Raw genomic sequence first — 20,540 nt, 5'->3', positions numbered from 1 at the left:
GTGGATTACCAGGGGTGCTCTGGCCACGGAGTCCAGGTGCTCTAAGTGCCTTCCCAGTGGACACCTCAGGAGTTAAGGCTCCCGGGGCTGATTTAATGCTCTCTAACTTGCAAGTGTAGCCAAGCCCTCAGATAATGAAAATGAACATGTGTTGGTCTGCGCTGCTTTGGATTGTTATTAAGCAAAACTTGTCAGCACCATGGATGCACGTCCCCTGGAATGGTGGTTGAAGCATGAAGGGACATATGAATCTTTAGCGCATCTGGAACATAAATATCTTGCAATACTGGCTACAACAGTGCCATGAGAACGCCTGTTTTAACTTTCAGGTAACATTGTAAACAAGAAGTGGGCAGCATTATCTCCTGCAAATGTAAACAAACTTGTTTGTCTGAGTGATTGGCTAAACAAGAAGTAGGACTGAGTGGACTTGTAGGCTCTAAAATTTTACATTGTTTTGTTTTTGAATGAAGTTTTTTTTGTACATAATTCTACATTTGTAAGTTCAACTTTTATGATAATGACACTGCACTACGCTACTTGGATTAGGTGAATTAAAAATACTATTTCTTTCTTTCTTTTCTTTTTTTTTTTACAGTGCAAATACTCGTAATCAAAAATAAATATAAAGTGAGCATGGTACACTTTGTATTCTGTGTTGTAATTGAAATCCATATATTTGAATGTAGAAAACATTCAAAAATATTTAAATAAATGGTATTCTGTTGTTTAACAGTGCGATTAATTGCAATTAATTTTTTTTAATCGCTTGACAGCCCTAACGTCCAGGTTGCTCCCAGTCCTGGGTGGCACATATAAGAGGCTTGGGGATGCTCAGCTTCCCCAAAGTAAAAGAGGCTGGCCATCCAGGGGGCAAATGCCAGATGCGGGTCCCCTCCGTTTGCAGGAGCATGGCCCCACTGCCTTTGCACCCTGGGAGCGGGAGTGCTGGAAGCTCCCTAGAAGTGGGGGGGCTACCGTGCCCGGACCATGGCCCTGTCCCCCTGCTTCACCCCTTCCCTCTGTGGCCTCTGCCCCAGACCCCACCCCCATTTGGCCTCTTCCTCCAAGGCCCCACTCCACCTGTTGCTCCTCTCTGCCCCCTCCCTCCCATTGCTCACCCTTAGGGCAGAAAAAAAGTGGGAGGGCATAGCCAGCGGTGCTGGAACACAGGGGGCCAGGGCCTCATCACTTTTTTCCTGTCTTAAGGGCAAGTAAGGGTGGGGAGGAGCAAGCAGTGTGTCTGGGGGCCCTTGGGGCAAAGCACGGGCAAGGCTTCGGGGGGGAGGTGCGGAGCAGGGGTCATAGTCCAGCCACCGGTGTTCCCCCTCTTCTAGGGAGCTTCTGGTGCTCCTGGGAGTAGCCTCCCCAAACAAAAAACTCTCACACCACCTATGCTTCCAGTCCCAGGAGTTTGGTCACTTGCCTCTGATCAACTGGTACTCTAGATCTTACACCAAAGACAACCCTGGCAGCCAATTCTATACTAAACTAAATATTTATTAGCTACAAAAAAAGAATGAGAGTTATTGAGATGTTAAAGCAGGAAAATAGAACAACAGGTGAATCAGTTTTTAATGCCAAATGGTGGCAGTGATGTAATAAACTGCCAGTTTCCCAACAGTCTTTTCAGGGTACCAGATTGTCTCTGTGGATCTCTGCCTTGCATCTGGCCCACTTTCCTGCAAGAGTCAAACAGTCTAGAGATGAAAGCTCTTTCCCTGAATCCACACTTATAACTTCTTCTCACAGAAAACAAGCTGACAGTGTTACTACCCATGTGGGCGTTTCCTTTGATGGGGGAGAGTGAGGAATGCGTTCTGAGTCTTTGACGTCCAATCATCACACACAATGACCACTTACCTTGAAATTAGCTCTTTTCTGTTGAAGTTCTTCATAAGCATTCCACAAGGCTTCTTTTTTGTTTGATGGGTTATTTAGTTACAGGGGGGTATACAGTGGAAATGTTTGCTCTTACATTATAATGGGATATGGATAAGTGAACACAAGGAAGTAAGAGTCCACTAGTGTTCATGAAGTTTAAACACCAAACATTCTCTCATACTTTTAACAATCACTTTGATCAATACTAACACACAAGTGAATTGGCCTGGGGATCTGGCATGAGCTGGCACCTGGTCTGCCAGTGTCACATGGGACATCCCAGAAAACACAGTGTCCCTCAGGAAATGGGTAGAGAGTCAGCTGAAAAACCTCTTCCCTGCTGCGGCAGGTAACAGACAGGTGTCTTGCCCCCAATCACATATGGAATCTCTGCTAGTGGTGTTGTCTCTGGTGGTCCTGCAATTTCTATCCTGTCTGAAAAGATACATACAAAAATCTGCCAGATTCCTTTGGACAATGGATGGTTCTGCCACTGATCCAGCAGGTCTAAGTCCCTATGCTGGGACCCGCCCCTCCACCCTGGCCTGCTCCACCACACGCCACCTTTCTCCTAAAATGCCTATAAACCCAAATCCTCCCCTCAAACTAGATGAAAAGAGAAAATGAAATCAAATGATAAAGGGGTTTTACACTGAGGATGACTCTGGCCCCAGTGTTTTAGCTTTACACTTGGCAAGCACAACAGGGCTGCCCAGCCAGCCAGCAGAGCTGCCATGATCTCACTGTCTCTCTATTTGTTATGTAGGGTGCAGTGGGATTCATGTGATGCTCTTCAGATTAAGTTACTTAAAGGATACTTCAGCAGTACCAAAATATCCCTTGCTCGGCAGCACACCCCATAGTCCCCTGATGGCTGGCTGAGCCAGAGAGCATCATGATTACCAGCCTGAGCATGCAGGCTTCTTACCCAGCATTTCAGAGGCTGGTTGTGTTGTCAGACACAAGCCAAAAAATCATTTGGGTCATGACAAAATCCATCTAGTGCCAGTCCCAGGTCTAGTCCCTCTGATCTGAAGTCAGGACAGCTCTTTTCTTACAGGACTTGTCTACACATGGACTTGTTCCCCATTAACTGTTCCAACTTAACTCTCCACTGTTCCGGAATAATAACGCCCACCCATGGCGTTAAGTAGGAACAGTTAATCGGGAACAACGGCATGTGCAGTCAAGCTCTCCCATACCGAGGACTTGGAACACCTGGAAATCTTTCTCAGCATCATGGAAGGTGGCGGAGTTCAGGTTGGTGGCTGGTAGCACAGTTGGCCCTCTGAGCTCCTTCTTTAGTTGTATGACTTGTCTGGATGTTGGTTATCCAGAGGGGTGAGCTTTGGTGACCCTCTAGATAACAGGAGCTCGTGGATGTGAGGTAGTCACACTAACGAGCTGTGTATCCCATGTGGAGCTTTACAGTCTACTGGGAATGATGTTGCAGGGGCAGGCCTTGTCTTGACTCAGCAGCAAGACCTAGACAAACACCCTTTCCCTCCAGAGTGCTCATGACCTCCAGGATTCCCATCTGACCCAAAGGAACAATCCCTCATTCCTGCCTCCATTTCTGAGGAGTTGTTTTGTTTTTAAAGAGAGGGACAGAAGCAGAGCTGTTAAAATCCTTAACCCAGTCCTTGGGAGCTGCTGGTTTAGAATCCAGCATGCAGGGGGGAGATCAGAACAGGGGATATACAGATTGCAGGGATTGTATAAAAAGGCTGCTCCAGCTCTAATAAGTGATTTACCAGGGCAGGAAGTGGTCCAGGAAACAGAACAGACTTCATCTGAGGCAGCAGAAACACCGGTCTTAGGCATTTTCTCTTCTTTGTTCCGCATTCAGGTACATTATATTTTTCTATACAAAGTAATTTTTTAAAAATAAAGATTTAACACATGAGGGAATACATAAAATGAGTTCCAAACCCAAGAACAAGTGTAATAATTGTATACATGCCTTCTAGCACAACACCGGCTCATTGTGGTCACTGCTGTTGGTGAGGATGTAATCCTCTTGGTTAATGGCTTAGTCTCTCTCTCAACAATTCCCACTGCAGAGTCTGCAACAGCAAAAGTGCTAACTCCTGCTCCCTCACTATCGGGGCAAAATAGCAGCTACTGTTGTTTGCAATTAATAAAGGACCTGCTAACAAACAACAAGAAAGAGAAATCATAAAACATTAAAGTCACCATCTACCTGTGACCCCCATAAAAATAACTAATAGGGACAAACAGGACTTTCTGGGGCAGAAAGGAGAAGATAGAAGCATTCTCGGTCTCCTTCCTCATCCTACTTGACAAAGTTTCTTGAGGATCTACCCTCACTCAGCTTGCTGTACAGAGCATGTTGGCAAGATAATTCTCTTATATAAATCACTTATGTCAAAGTGCAAATCAAATACCCTTGTAATAGCCTCACAATCAACAAAGTATAATGAGGTTTAGCAGAATTTGATTTTTATTTTTTATAATTTTGACAGATGATTATTTTAAACATATTTTCTATATTTATTGATTTAAACTTTCAGTTGTGCCACAGTATTGGTTTAAGCATTATTTTAAATTTTCATCAATTTAAATTTTCATAGTTGCAGGAAATTAGGTGGGGGGAGTCAGACAATTATTTAGTGACCACAGATGTTAAGATTCAAAAAGTTAAAGTTTTATAACCATTAAAACATAATTTGTTAACAAATTTGTTAAATGAAACTCACGTTCTCAAGCAGCATTTTACTTACATTGCCTATCTGTAAATTTCAGTTATCAAGGCAAATATTTTTGTTGGTTTGTGTGTGTACGATTAAATTGATGTTTACTAATATTTACCAGTTAAAAATCTAATACTTTATGCTCAGGCTTGGAAGGATCTCAAACTTGGATGCAACACAGAAGAGGTAACTCTATTTTTGGACAATGCATGTCTCAGCTGTATTGTCAGATAGTTCTTGCTCTATCATGGAAAAGGTGAAATCTGTCACATTAGAACATATTTCTTTTGTTTAACCAGAACGAGGTCACCCAGAGACATAATTACAGGAACCTTGTTTTTTCAGAAGGTAAATTATTAGCTTCTCTCTTAGCCAGATCTTGTTTTATGCTAGTTCTAGAACCAGAGAACTTGGTTGAAATCTTGTGAATTTTATCAGTCGTTGTGGTCCCACTTGCCACGTTAAGTGTCATAATTACTCATCAGCAATGCTGAAATCTCTCAAATGTCTCCTGTTAAGATAGTTCTGCAGGAAATATGATGAGTGCCTGTTAGAGCTCATAAACTAAGCATACTTGGATGAGGTAAGTCCTTGGAAGCTGACTTGCCTTGGGAAAACCCAGTTATTCCAGGAAGTAGTCAGAGATTCAGAAGGACAAGTCACATCAGCTAAGCCAATGATTAGCCAATGCCCCAGAACAAGGTTAGGGGAGGTGTTGTGCTGTTTGAGAAACTACAGACCTGGAGCTAAGAAGTATACAACTTTGTGTTCCTATTGTTGTCACCTGTCTTTCCCTTCTTCTGTTGTGTTCTGCATCCCCTTGTTGGATCTTCTCCATTTTTAGATCCTAAGTTCTGTGGGTCAGGGATGTCTTTTGCTGTTTATACAGTGCCCAGAACAAAGTATGAGCTGTGTGTACCATTTCATGAATAAAATTGTATTTTTAAAAGGGGACCCTGACCATTTGTGGTAATTAACAATTCCCACTGCACTGTCTGCAAGAGCAAAGGTGCTAACTCCAACTGTTCTACACAAATTTCAGCGGAGGTAATTAGATTTTGCCTTGCTAAATTCCCCCTGGCTACTGGATTGGAATGTGCATGGAGGAGAGGTTACAAGCTTTTGGAAATGAGAGGAAGCTTGGCATTCTTCTCCAATTTCCCTTTTCAACTTTAACTAGACTAACTTGGGGTAATGAAGGGCTATGGAGGAAGCAAATGGAGCTGACAGGGCCACTGAAAACACAGCTAGGTTACTACAAACTATCCCATCACTGGAGTGCAGGGAAGTTAGAAACATACTTTAAGCAAAAACACCTGAGAGCCTCATAACCACAGGGCTGGGCCACAGGAAAGACATCCAATAGCATAAACCTGGTGGTGAAGTCACAAGAGTTGGCAGCGCTGCTGTGTAACTGTGGCCAAATCCCAACCCCCTCTGTACCTGTTCCTACCTGTAAGGGGGGATAATGCCCCCCTGCCCGCTGAGGGTTGCCAGGCTGAAGCTAGGCCAGTGGAGGGTGATGGAGAAGGGCAGGTTTATTCGGGCTCCAGCAGAGTGCAGGGGAAGAGCTGCCACCAGGGGCTGCACTTGTATCACGTTCAAATGGACGGGGCCAACAGCAGCTCAGTCCCCAAAGGGAGCCAGCCTCTTTGCCCTAGAGAGGCTCCTTCAACCCAAGGAGCCCAGTTTGTGCTGGGGACTTTTTGAACCAATACAAATAAGGTACAGCTCCAAAGCCAGCACAGCCCCAGGTCACTCCCCAGTGAGGCAGATGGGCTGCAGCCACTGCCCCGACTTTCCTGCTGCATGGGCACAGGGAGACACCCTGCTGGCTGAGAGAGCCCCTGCATGCTACCCCATGACATCCCCTGCCCCCTCGCCCCAACTGCTATCACTCCCAGCCCCCGTCACCCCTTATCCCCCTCTGCCCCATCACTCCCTGCCCCTATCCCCTCTGCCCCATCACCCCGTCCCCGTCACTCCTTACCCTCTCTTCCCCCATCACCCCAGCCCCATCACGCCCTGCCCCATCCCCTCTGCCCCATCACCCTACCCGCATCACCTCTGCCCCATCACTCCCTGCCCCATCCCTTACCCCCCTCTGCCCCATCATCCCATCTCATCACTCCTTACCCTCTCTTCCCCCATCACCTCAGCCCCATCATGCCCTGCCCCATCCCCTCTGCCCCATCACCCCGCCCCATCACTCCCTACCCTCCTCTGCCCCCATCATCCCACCCCCATTGCCTCTGCCCCATCCCCTACCCCCTCTGCCCCATCACCCTGCCCATCACTCCCTACCCTCCTCTGCCCCCATCATCCCACCCCCATCCCCTACCCCCTTCTGCTCTGTCACCCCCTACTCCCCTCTGCCCCATCACCCCAGCCCCATCGCCTGTGCCCCATCACTCCCTGCCCCCATCCCCTACCCCCTCTGCCCTATCACCCTACCCATCACTCCCTACCCCTCGGCCCCCAACCCTCCCCCATCACTCCCTACCCCTCGGCCCCCAACCCTCCCCCATCACTCCCTACCCCTCAGCCCCCAATCCTACCCCATCACTCCCTACCCCTCTGCCCCCAACCCTACCCCATCACTCCCTACCTCTCTGCCCCCAACCCTACCCCATCACTCCCTACCCCTCGGCCCCCAATCCTCCCTACCCCTCGGCCCCCAATCCTACCCCATCACTCCCTACCCCTCTGCCCCCAACCCTACCCCATCACTCCCTACCCCTCGGCCCCCAACCCTCCCCCATCACTCCCTACCCCTCGGCCCCCAACCCTCCCCCATCACTCCCTACCCCTCAGCCCCCAATCCTACCCCATCACTCCCTACCCCTCTGCCCCCAACCCTACCCCATCACTCCCTACCTCTCTGCCCCCAACCCTACCCCATCACTCCCTACCCCTCGGCCCCCAATCCTCCCTACCCCTCGGCCCCCAATCCTACCCCATCACTCCCTACCCCTCTGCCCCCAACCCTACCCCATCACTCCCTACCCCTCTGCCCCCAACCCTACCCCATCACTCCCTACCCCTCGGCCCCCAATCCTACCCCATCACCCCAGCCCCCCTGCCCCCTCCCATATCACTCTCCCCCCCCCCGTGCCCCCGCCCCATCCATCCCCGCCCCCGGCTGGCCTGCCCCGGCAGCGGGACGGGCGGGGCGGGATCGGGTTTCACATCCTGCAGCAGCCGGCGGCCGCAGGGCAGAGGAGCGGGACATGGCGGAGAGGTGAGTGCGGCGGGCAGCGAGCCCTGAGCCCGGGACCGGCCGGGCCTCCCGCACCTGTTGAGCGGGGTCCGGCGGGTGCCAGCGAACAACCCCCACGCCCCGGGGGCGGCGCTGGGAGCCCCCCGGCTGCAGCCCCCCCATCGGTAAGGGTGGGATCCCCTCCCCCCCGGCTGCAGCCCGCCCCCCATTGGTAGGGGTGGGATCCCTTCCCTCTTCCCCCCCCCCGGCTGCAGCCCGCCCCCCATTGGTAGGGGTGGGATCCCTTCCCTCTTACCCCCCGGCTACAGCCCCCCCATTGGTAGCAATGGGATCCTCTCCCTCCCTCCCCCCCTGACTGCAGCCCGCCCCTCATTGGTAGGGGTGGGATCCCTTCCCTCTTCCCCCCCCTCGGCTGCAGCCCGCCCCCCCATTGGTAGGAGTGGGATCCCTTCCCTCTTCCCCCCCTCCCGGCTGTAGCCCCCCCATTGGTAGCGGTGGGATCCTCTCCATCCCCCCCCCCCCCCCGACTGCAGCCTGCCCCCCATTGGTAGGGGTGGGATCCCTTCCCTCTTTCCCCCCGGCTGCAGCCCCCCCATTGGTAGCGGTGGGATCCCCCCACTGCAGCCCGGCTTCCCCACTGGCAGCGCTAGGAGCCACCCCTGCATGACCCCTTCCCCATTGCCCTGGGAGCAGTGGGCAGGAATCCAAAGGGACGTGTGGACTGGCAAATGCCAGGAAAACTTCCCGAGTCTGAGCTGTGTCAGCCCAGGGCATGTGCTCCCCACAATGGCAGGGGCCTGGTGAGTGGGCTCCCCTGGGGCCAGGAGCCCTGTTGGGCTGTTTAAGAGGAGATACATCAGTGCTGAGTGGACTTTAGGGAACCCTCCTGCTTTAGCCTGTAGGGGCCCAGGACAGAGAGAGGAGGTAGACGGGAGGTGGTTGGTGTTGTGCCTGAGGCCCTGGTCTGCTAGGACTTGGGTGATCTGGGTTCAGTATGTCACTTCATCTGCCTGTGCCTCAGTTCCCCTCAGTACAGTGGGACTAATGACACTGCCCTTCTCCCGCCATGGCTTCCTGGAGAGCCCCTGTGCCGAAGAGGTTACGTTTTGCTATGTGTATGCAGCACACCTAGCGCAAATGGGCCGTGATCTTGGCTTCTTCCCTCCCTGACATCTCTGATACCTTGGCATGCTGGGTGAGCACATGAGCTGCATTTTTCTGTTTATGATTAACAGTGAAACAGTTGAAAATGTTAATGTTTAAATGGAGTCTCTGCATTAACACCCACCTGGGATGAATGGGGCAACACCCACTTCAGAACTGCAGCAGGTCACCTTCAGGGGTGGAATATTAAGATTTACAAAAATGAAGTCTTACATTTTGCTTACTTTCTTTGTGATAAGTGACAAAGGGGCCAGGATCTGGATGCCATTTGACTTGCTTTGAGTCCTAGGGGAAGGGACCCATGGTGAGTCTCACTCACTTCCTGACCCCATAACCTGAGGGTTTATGAGCAGAGGCTGTCCTCTGGGTCCCACTCCCAAAGGGTTTGTTCTTTGGGCAGTAGGCTTACTCCAATGTCTGGGGCAGGTAATAGCTCTCCTAGCCCCGTTCCAGTGTCTGACATGCATTAACTGCACCTTACACAGTCTGTGCAGAAAATTGTTCTGGTCTGATTGCCATTGACATGCAGCTTTGGCTGGTTTTCTATGGGGAAGGAACTTGTTTTGCGTTTGCCCTTTAGCTATTTGACTCCTCGGTAAAACCAGGGGGCCAAGTTCACCCCTGATGTAAGCCTGTTAATATCAGGGGCTAAATCTGGGCCAAGATGTTTACATTCATCTGCCCAACTGCCAGTCTGCCCAACTTTTGGAGAAACCTTTTGTTTTTGCCGAGTCTCATGTGGTTCTGTTAATGTCAGACTGGTCTTTGTCTTCACAGTCTGGTCAGGGTAACAGATTTCAGAGTAGCAGCCGTGTTAGTCTGTATTCGCAAAAAGAAAAGGAGGACTTGTGGCACCTTAGAGACTAACCAATTTATTTGAGCATAAGCTTTTGTGAGCTACAGCTCACTTCATCAGTATGCATCCGGTGAAGTGAGCTGTAGCTCACGAAAGCTTATGCTCAAATAAATGTGTTAGTCTCTAAGGTGCCACAAGTACTCCTGTTCTTTTTGGTCAGGGTAAAACTTTCTACTTAACAAAAGTTGTTGGCACGTGCCAAATGGAAGTGTTAAGGCCAAACAGTGCTCTTGCCTTTGCCAAGGGACTTTTACATGTTTTTCTCGGCATTGATGAGCAGTTAATCAGTGATCATCCGTATGCCTTTGAGCCTACTCTGCCTGATTCACGGGCTTTGGGGTGGATGTTTGGGCTGGTTTGAGCGTCATAGTGTATGTACTTTGTACATGGTTATTGCTGTCTGGCTTTCTTACAGTTCATTAAAATTGGAACTACTAATGCATGTGCAGGAACAATTATGTGTGTTCTTTTTGCTGGGAGAGTTTTAATTTCACCCCAAGCTTGGCTCTCCTTTGACCGTGGGATAAGTAGTGAGGGTCTGCTGTTTACAATGAAGGTGGATGTCCAGGAGACCCAGTTTCCCAGAATGTGCTGCGCTCCAAACACGGAGCGATGTCACACTTCCTGTGAGTAACCCCATTCAGACAGAATCCTTCCTGATCACTGTGTGGCTGTGTGTTTGCATGTACTTGGGGGATGATGCAGAGGCTGGCAGAAATACTGTCATTCTGTCGGGCCAGGCCACGTTAGCTCTTTGATGCTAATTGCTTTTGCATTGGTCAGCAGAATTGCTTCTTTTGAGAAGTCAGTAGGCTGTAATGATTTGACATTCAAATGAGGGATACGGGACAACTGGCTTCATGCACCGTCTCCTTACGTGGGAGGAAGCTGTTGGCAGCTGTTGGCGTTTCGGTTGGTGTGGCTCTTTTCTCCATTATTGGTGCAGGCTCACTGAAGGAGTTCAGAGCATCTATGAGATTTGACTAAGACTTTCTTACTTTTTTTTCTTTCTTCTCTTCCTGTAAAATGGAGTTTCACTCCCTGAGGACAGAGAGCACCTGATGGTCCACAGGGAACATCACATCCTTTTGAGACTGGCACAAACTGACAGAGCCAGATACAACACCACTAGAGCAAAAGGGCCTCGGTGCCACAAGACCTCTGCCAGCGGCTGCAGGAGCGGGTGATTGTTGCTGTTGCTTGCCCAAACCCAGCTGTACAAGGACATTTAACTCTCAGAGCCTAGACAGTGTAAAGTTGCAGGTCGTTCATTTCCTTGGACAAACTGGAAAAATGAATAAAGTAGCCAAGACTTTGAGGCTTTCTACTGATTCTGTCAGGCCTGCGTGAAGGCACACAAGGCTGCCCGCACTTTTTTTTTCTAGCTAGTCCAGTGAACTGTCATCTACTACCTTTGGTTGTTTGTGTTCTTCTGCTTATTATCTAGTGAATTATGCAGTTGTGGCTGTGTCGGTCCCAGGATAGTAGAGAGACAAGGTGGGTGAGGTGATCTCTTTTATTGAGCCAGGTTCTACTGGGGAGAGAGACACTTGTTTGATCTTACACAGAGCTCTTCCTGTGGTCTACAGATAAAATAGATTACCTCACCCACCTTGTCTCTCTATCTACTGAGCTGGTTGGGCCACTGCTTCCTATTCCTTGGATCCAGGCTGTTTGAAAGAGATACTGAGATCACAGTGGATTATAGGAATGCAAATTTTTGAGACAGGTTTCTGTTTGGATAGTCCACATGCCTTTTGCGCTCACAATGGGCCCGTTTAACCGAAACAGATATGTTGGCCTCCATTGTAAGTACATCAGATACAGGGAAATCTACGTGTATGTGGGCGGATAAGTTTTGTAATCAGGAGAAGGTTATGATTATCATTGATTCAGGAAAAAAAAAGCAACATGGTGCAGAGATAAAAGAACAAACAGTTCCTATTGTGAGCTGATTGGCCAGCGAGTGCCTGCACGTTTCAAAGTACAATGCATGCTTGTGCATGAATGTATGGCTTTTTTCTAGATCCTGATGTATCTCTAGTGTCTCTTGTTTGTGGCTGGACTCCAGCTGGCCTACATGTGGTCGTGTTTCTTCAGTGGCAAATGCCCCTCTTAAGAAATAGGGCTGTGTGTGGAGGGGTGCCATCTGCCCCTCTTGGTCTGGTCCTGCTAGTACTAGAGATGGAGCAGGGAGGGTTGTTGAATTCTGCTCTTAGCTAGGACTGGAGAGTAGTGGAGGTGAGTGGGGATGGGCTCAGAATGTGCCTGGCTACTGGGGTCTGATTGCCCTTGGGTTTGATCAGTGGGGACACCCAGCACATACTGCTGGAAGGATGGGATTCATGTGTCTCAAGGATGACCTTGAAAATAAGGGACTAGCTACAGTGCTATCATTGCATTTCACATACTTGAGTATGATTTCATTCCCCAGAGCTGGTTCTAATTCTAACCCAGGGCTTAATTCATCACTTTTGTAGCAAATATTATGTAAACCTTTTTCAGAGAATGTCAGTGGATTTCAGCTTGGAGCACATTGAAACAAACCACAAATTACCAGCCTGTCCCAGAACAGTTGGCTGATTCCACAAATGTGAATCCAACCATGGCTTTGACATCCTGGGGTTCTCTGATTCAACTAGTCTGAGTTAGGTAGTTAACTTGGTGCAAATCCCTCCAGGGATACTCTGATTTGTGTTTGAGTGGTTTACTTAAACTTGTTCATAATTGTCTTAAATTAAACTGAAATAAACTTACTTTAAATCCAGATCTGACTGTCCACACAGCCGCTGGCACTGGTTTAACTAAACTGGTTTAAAGTCACACCTTAAGTTGGGACAACTCTGCATTTTAAGAAACATAAGGTATAAGCCAAATGTAGCAGTGTCCCTGCAGAGCCCTCCTGGCTCCTGCCCCCGCTGGGCTGAAAGTCACACAGAGACCTCCAGGTGCAGTCCACCAGCAGGAGAGAGGGGCCAAGCTATCTCTGTCTGCTTCTCCACACTGCCTTTCCTCTACTGCGGCTTGCTTCCTTCCTGGCTTGCTTCCTTCCCCTGGGGCTCTTATCCAGCCCCAGCCTGACGAGGCAGCAGCAGTTCCAGCTTCCCCAATCAGGGCCAGGTGGTCTACCGAGCTCCAATTCACCTCCCTTAATTAGAGCTTGAGTGACAGGGGGTTGGTTGGCTAAGCAGTTTTCTGCTTAGCATCCTGTCACACCAAACCTTAGTTAACGCTTAACTGGTTACCTGTACCACCTTTCTTAGGGTCCTTTTAATTTTGATTGCTTAATTTAGGAAAAGGACCCGAGAGTTGAATTTAGTTTTATGGAGTTTTATTAAATATCCTTAGCAGCAACAGCAACCACTAATATTATAGGCTATAAGAAGACAAAAATAGTGTTTGTGATTTGGTTAACACGCTAGGAAATTGGCTGATATAACCGTTTAGGTTTTCAGAATCAAATCACCCAACAGCAACAGAAAATAACACTTACACTCAATCACTGTATTGGGAAAGGGACTTTGTTTCGATTTTTAATTGAGTCTCTCAGAACAGGATGGAGGCCACGGGGTCATTAACTCTGGTGTTACCAGCACAACTGAGGGAAAATTATCCAACGCTAGATTACAAGGCAGTTTGGTCCTTCACCTCGGACGTGAAAGACAGTATGAAACCGTTAACTCTGGTAGACACATGTACATGTCCTGCAACCTTTGGCTGTGTCTACACTGCCATTTTCAGCGCTAAAACTTTTGTCCTTCGGGGGTGTGAAAAAACACCCCCCTGAGCGACAAAAGTTTTAGCACTGAAAAGGGCCAGTACAGACAGTGCTTCTCCCGGCGTTAAAGCTACCCCCCCTCGTTTAGGGTGGGTTTTTTTATTGCCTGTAGAGCTCTCCCCCGACAATAAAGCGTGACTACACTGCCCACATCCCAGCGCTGCGTGGCCGCGCTGTAACATGGGCAGTGTAAACATACCCTTAGTTGGTGACATTAACTTGTCCAGTTTTAAAGCTACTTTACTGCAAACTTGAGTGGAACCTGTTACAAAACAAAGACACTGTAACTGCGACAGTATTTAAAGCGCATACACTAGCATGTTCTCCTCCTTCCGAATTAGGTCCCCAGCTTTAGGAAAAGTTATGTTTTAGGAAGTGAGCAATTTACTGAGTTGGGTCTTCACGCAAGAGAAAGTCTGCGTGTGACCTCTCACCAGATCTCTGCTCAGCTGTCAGCTTTCAGCTCAGTTACTGTTCATGGCAGGAGTTGACACTACAAACACAGGAGGAGTAAAGGGTAGACATGACTATAGTCTTTTCCTGGCGCGCTAGCGGGAAACCCAAAAGCAGGAAAATAGAAAGACAGTTAAGGTGCCTATCTGAGACAGGAACTCAGTGTCACCAGGAGGACTCCCAGGTGGCTGGCCCAAGACCTCAGACTTCTCCCTTCCAGGTGTCTTCAGCTTTCAGGAAGCGACATGCTGAAGGAGACAGGTCATTTTATCCTATTTCTGCCTGGTGGTCCAGCTTAGTTCCTCTTACTACAGATGCTGGCATGAACGATCAGATGGTGATCCGTACTTCTTCCAAACATTCAAAATGTCCAACCAAAATGAGATGTCCTCTGTCACCATCCAATCAGGGAACAAGACATCAGCTTTTAAGTTCTTGCAACAGGACTGGAATTTTCAGGGCAACAAATCTTGTCGCAGCAACTTGTTTAAGACAGCTCAGGCCATCACTCATGGTACAACCATCTTGGGACAAACCTTGAATGCTGGCGGGTTTGCTCCCATCAGCAACTTACCTCCTCAAGTTGCTTTCCACGCATCCCTCTGCGGTGCATTCCTGGGTCCATTTTGCAGTTATGCTTCCTCAAGTTGCAATTTCTCGGTCAACACTCTGCTAGCTGCTGAATTGTCCTGTTTAAAGTTCATATAATTTATACAATGTCCCTCAGTATTCTTTGATGCTCTATAAACTTGTTTTGACAGTCCATTATACAATGCAAAGTCACTTCAAGAACTGCCATTCTCTAGCAGGCCAGAAGAGCCGTATAAATCTTTTGTTTCTGTTCTCCTTCTTTTAGCAACCAAGATAGGACCTTGGTGTGTATGGCTGAGTGGTGTCTGTGCATTACTAACGAAACACAGGAGGAGTAAAGGGTAGACATGACTATAGTCTTTTCCTGGTGCGCTCTGCTTTTCTGATTTTCACTCGGTGGTCAAGTGTCCTTATAAAGACAATATTTGGTTTCAGTTCCTTTTATTTACTGCTACCTTCCGCACAGGTGTATTTCACTAACTTTATAGCATACGCATGTTTGATTGCAAACATTAGCCTTACTACTTCATTTTTATCACTTAAACTAAAAGAAATCAATATGAATGCAAGCCCTTTCTTTCCTAACAAGATTGCCCATAAGGTAAACCCTTATAGAATAGTAATGTTTGATATTAATTTAATTTTTAATCCTTTGACTTATTCACAGACAGGGAAAAGGGAGAAGTCTCTTTAGCAGCACGAGAGGTGCAGCAACTCTGTATTTCTTCAGACTATCGAAGAAATCTAGCTGTTAGACCTTGTGTGTTTATTCTCTGAGCCCTCTGCGCTATCTTTTCTAAAAGGCCTTGATGACTGGACAATTGTTAAATAGCAATAACTAGGGTGGCCAGATAGCAAGTGTGAAAAATCAGGACAGAGTGTGGTGGGTAATAGGCACCTATATCAGAAAAAGCCCTGAATATCGGGACTGTTCCTATAGAATCAGGACATCTGGTCACCCCAGCAATAACTCATAACTTTAGGGCTTTAGTTACTCCAGCATGTGGCCAAGCCTTGGATCTTTAGGAAATTGTCAACATCAGACACCCCAAATGTTGTTGTGAAGGAAAATTAATCAAAGGTTCAAAGAAAAAGTGCTTCTCTTCTGCCTCTTCGACTTCTTATTCTAATATGCCCTTTTCTGCTCCCCTATCTTCATGGCTCTCTTTCTGGACTAGGCCATTGAGAGGAAATGCTTGCAGACTTTCACCCGATTCTCAAACGTTTGGATTCTCAAACGTTTATTACTTGTTAGTTTTATTCAGGTTTCATTGCCTCTGTTCAAACAGAACAAAATTATATGTGCTTTGTTGTAACAGACAGACCTGCTCATTTCTTTGAAAAGCCTTGCAGGCATCGTGAGCTTGAACAGTAGCAAAGTCACCTTTTATTTATAATATAAATAAAGACTAGAGCAAACATTGGAATCTGGTTTGAGCTGGATTCGTGGAAGGGTTTCTGTATGCCACTCTCATTCTGTATACAGTGGATGTTAATGCTAATTCCTGTGTGTCAAGATGAGCAGCATCAAGCCTATTTTCATCCCTTGCAAAAGTAGCCTTAATGTTGAAATGTTTTTTTCCACTTTTGAACAGAGACCTCCCAAGCTCAAGCTGCGAACGCCATCACCAGGAATCTTTTTTTCTTGCCATTTGTTGATTTTTATGTTTTATACAATCCAACCCACTTTATTTTTCCGGGGACGTTTTAAAAACACATTCTTTGTTCAATTTTGATCCATTTGTGGAGCAGCAGCAACATACTGGATTATACAGCAGCGATTAAAGCTCCCAGTACCTATCTGTATGCTATGCAGCAAAAGTTAAATTTTCTGCACTTCAGAAAACAGTGTGTCTCTCCCCAGGCAACAGGGAAAAGAAGGCAGCATCTGCTGTTAGGTATGCAGTGTAACGTCCATGTGTTCTTTGGTAGTTACTATTCCAAATGTCTTGAGGTTATTCCCTGTAAGGATAACTGCACCAAACTGTTCTGGACCATATCAGAATAAGTATTAACCAACAGAAGTCAATTGTAGTTTTAGCCTGACCGTATCCTGGTCTTAGTAGTACTGAACAATGTGTGGGGGCTATGTTAGCCCGCTGTAGAGGGCACTTGTTCGAGTTGCTCCCAGTCAGTTCCCCTAATCTCACTGTGTTCTGACGAACTGCCACAGGCTGGGTACGCATCTCCCAGGAGCGTGCCAGAAGAGAGACAGGAAGCCAACAGAAGGACCTTGACGATAATAGCATACAATCCACATCGCTCATTTGGGATGACATGTCTGAGACAGCACATGTTCTCTCAGTCCAAAATGCTGCAGAGCAAAACGGCTGTTGCAAGCTGCCATGCAGCACTGAATATGGTGGTGTCCTCCTAGCAGCTCCATAGCTCTCCTACCTCAAGAATCCCTTAATGCAGAAAAGTCCATCTCAGTGGAGAGATGTAGGGCCACGAACTGTCCTTTTCTCAGGACTTCGCACACTCTTTAGCACCTTCTGAGAGTTCAGAAGATTTCAGATAATTCCTTTCTCACATTTCCCCAGAGATGCTAATGTTTTTCAAGCCATATTCTCTGCTAGTCTCAGAGTCACATGCTTGAAATTCTACTCAGGCTTCACATTGCAAAGCAGTGGGGAATTTTCTAAAGAAATAATTCAAAATACAAACAGTTCATTGGTGCTTCATCATCCTGGTTTTCTTCTTGATGCAGAGGCCGATGGAATGCTAGGTCTTTACGGGGAGGGCTACCTTCCTGTTCCATCTGCCATATTTTCCTCTCATGTTTTCTCCAAACACTCAGTGCCTCAAACTCCCATTTAGAGGCAGAATCTGAACTCTGATTTCATGCTTTTCCATGTTCAGACAACACAATATAGACTTGTCAAATGTGTCTATAGGAAATATATCCTGCTGTCGCTGAGGTCAGAATTCCATTTTTGGTGCACTGTAGTTAGTTATATGCCACTATTTAAATGGAGATTGTGGTGAAGGGGAGGAGTCTGTGGATGTGTTGGGTATTACAGTGTTTAGTTGGTAAGAGAGATGAGTCGAGGTTGATCTGGATGCTCATGTTGCCTGAACTGAGGATTTCCTTGATTTTTGGTGATTGTGGTGACAGGAAATGCACCGGAGCAACCATAACTCTTAAATTAATCAAGGTTTGGCTTGTGAGTATAATCCTAGTTCAGCTACCTGATAGGGAATCCCTTCCTGGTCAGCAACAGTGGAGTGTAAATTTGCCATCTCATCCCCACCTGGGAACAGATCCAGAAACTGAGCTGAGTCCTTGAGAACTGAGGCAAGGTAAGTGTGGGTTTGCAGGCATACTGGAGTCCGGAGCCCTGGGAGGCTATTCCGGAGTCTGCCAGTTTGCCTGAATGAGGTTAGGCAAGTCACTCTGTGCTTTAGCTTCCACATCTGTAACATAGTAATTATGATGATGATGAAGACGCCTTCCTTGCAATGCTGTTGTGAGGCTTAGTGTGGTTCTGCTCTGCAAAATGACTCTGTAACAATCGTTTCTTCTTACTGCACCAACCTGCTGGGTGTCTGAGTCAAATCTCCTAACGCCAGAGCCCCACCAGGCTGCACTTTTCTACACTGCATATTATATGTGCCACCAAAATAAAATAAGATAAAAAGTGGTGCTGGTCTCGGTGCTCATGTCAGCCGCAGAGTCTGTGTGCGTGGCAGGGCAGTGTTGGCATAGAATCATAGAAGATCAGGATTGGAAGCATGATGAGTTCTGTTTTGACAGACTGTGCTGCAGTGATCTACCTGGACACAGTACACTTTGTGTTGCATTGTCTTTGTTGTGTCTGTTAGAGTCTCCAGTCAGAGAGTCTCCACTCCAAGGTTCTGGTCCGGCCCAAGACAGAGTTAGCAGCTGAGTTCTCCGCACCACACAAACTGTGCCACCCCAGAGCCACTTCTGCTGCACCAGGGGTTGTTTCCTTTGTTCCACGGGACTGTGTTTGCAGAAACCCCTGGAAAGGGGCAGTATGATCCAGGAGACTTCCATCCTCAGTCTTACATGGTTACTAAAAACCTGATACAAAGGAACCCCAGGATGTCATTCTCGCAGAGTAGGAGATGTGAATTCGTTAGCATTTGTAAAGCACTTCATGACCTTCTTGTAGAAGGTGCCACCAAAGTACAAAGCATTATTTTATTTCAGTAGCAGCTGTTTCCTTCTCAGCATTGTCCAGGAAGAGGCGAATCCTTCGCTTTGACTCAAATGACACGTTGCTAAGGCGTCCGAGGGAGGTTTTCCTTTTCAAATGAAAGCTGAGCTGAACTGACCTTGTTTTCTGTTTTTAAATGCGTAACGCTCACCTGGCTCCGTGACTCAGTGGCAGTGCAAATGTAATGCCGACAGATCCTGGTTGGCGGTGGGCAGGATCGAACCTGGGGCCTCTGGAGCTTTAGTGCGTGAGCCTTTACTGCAGGGGTCTCAAACTCAGTTTACCTTAGGGCCAGTGCCAGTCTTCAAATCCTCCCAGCGGGCCAGTAATGTCACTGAAGATGATGTTCAGAAAATAAAACGTTTATATTGTATTTTTTATTTTGAATTTCTTAGAAATAATGAAACTGTCATACAACTTTGTACAATTCTTCGCCTGCCAGAGTTTTTTTAGTGTTTGCCAGACACCTGGCAACGCTTCAGTTCTGTCAGTTTGTTGATGTTTGGCCTCAGTGACTGAGCAGTTGAAATCTTCAGGATTGCAGCAAGGTGGGCATCCGATAATTGTGTTCGGTATTTTGACTTGTTTATATTCAGTGTGGAAAAAAGTGACACACCCTCCATGGCTGACTCTGCCCGGCAACTAATGATGGTATCTCTGTCCCTCTCCCCCAGCCAATGGGAGCTGCGGGGGGCGGTGCCTGCAGCAGACATTGCCAGCAGCGTGGCTACCTGGGTCTCTCCTCTGCAGGCCTCAGTGGGGAGGTTCTCGGGCTGGGACTTTGAGCCCCTGCTCTACCGCGCGCGCTAAGAGCCAACTGACTGTTAGCTAAGGCTGTAGAGCAGACTCATTTGATCTCTCTCTCTAAGTCAGGGGCGGGCAAACTTTTTGGCCTGAGGGTCACATCGGGTTTCGGAAATTGTATGGAGGGCCGGTTAGGGGAGGCTGTTCCCTGACTGCCCCCCCGGGACCCCTGCCCCATCCACCCACCCCCCAGCTCCCTGTCCCCTGACTGCCCCCAGAACCCCCACCCCTGACTGTCCCCCGCCATCCCATCCAACCCTTCCTCTCATTCCTGATTGCCTCCATCCAACCACCCCTTCTCCCTGATCGCCCCCGGAACCCCTGCCCCTGACTGCCCCCAGCCACCCCATCCAACCCCCCCCCTCCTTCCTGACTGCCCCCCCAGGACCCCTGCCACATCCAACCACCCCTTCTCCCTGTCCCCTGACTGCCCCTGGAACCTGCACCCCTGACTGCCCCCTGCCACCCCATCCAATCCCTCCTCTCCTTCCTGACTGCCCCCCCCCGGGACTCATGCCCCCATTCAACCCTCTCTGTTCCCTGACTATCCCTGGAACCCCTGCCCCTGACTGCCCCCCACTGCCCCATCCAATCCCCCCTCCTTCCTGACTGCCCCCCCAGAACCCCTACTCCCATTCAACCCCCCTGCCCTCTGACCACCCCGACCGCTGTCCACACCTCCCCCCGACTCCCCTGCCCTCTATCCAACCCCCCCCCCCGCCCCCTTACTGTGCTGCCTGGAGCACCGGTGGCTGGAGCTGGGCTGGAGCCAGCCATGCACAGTGCAGCTCAGAGCACCGGGTCAGGCCAGGCTCCACAGCTGCGCTGCCCCAGGAGCTCGCTGCCCTGAGCATTGTGCCAGCAGCACAGCGAGGTGAGACTGTGGGGGAGG

The 20,540-nt window shown here is 48.4% G+C and overlaps 1 protein-coding gene across 2 annotated transcripts in view; it reads left to right on the top strand.

The window, feature by feature from the left end:
• Positions 1-7,757: 7,757 nt before the first annotated feature.
• Positions 7,758-20,540, top strand: part of LOC125622593 (rho GTPase-activating protein 39-like) — a 122,276-nt gene continuing 109,493 nt past the window's right edge. The window contains exons 1-2 of one of the 2 annotated variants that reach the window (XM_048820709.2): positions 7,785-7,839; positions 8,899-9,013. Coding sequence is in view for 1 of the 2 variants with exons in the window: in XM_048820708.2 (XP_048676665.1) it covers positions 7,829-7,839 (11 nt within the window). In the remaining variant the exon portion in view is untranslated. Of the gene's footprint in view, positions 7,840-8,898; positions 9,014-20,540 lie in introns of both variants that reach the window. The other variant, XM_048820708.2, reaches the window with a different exon arrangement.

The sequence above is a fragment of the Caretta caretta genome, chromosome 13, assembly GCF_965140235.1.
Source record: "Caretta caretta isolate rCarCar2 chromosome 13, rCarCar1.hap1, whole genome shotgun sequence".
Taxonomy (NCBI): Eukaryota; Metazoa; Chordata; order Testudines; family Cheloniidae; genus Caretta; species Caretta caretta.
Note: the sequence above shows the minus strand (reverse complement) of the source record. Positions and strands in the feature narration are given on the sequence as shown.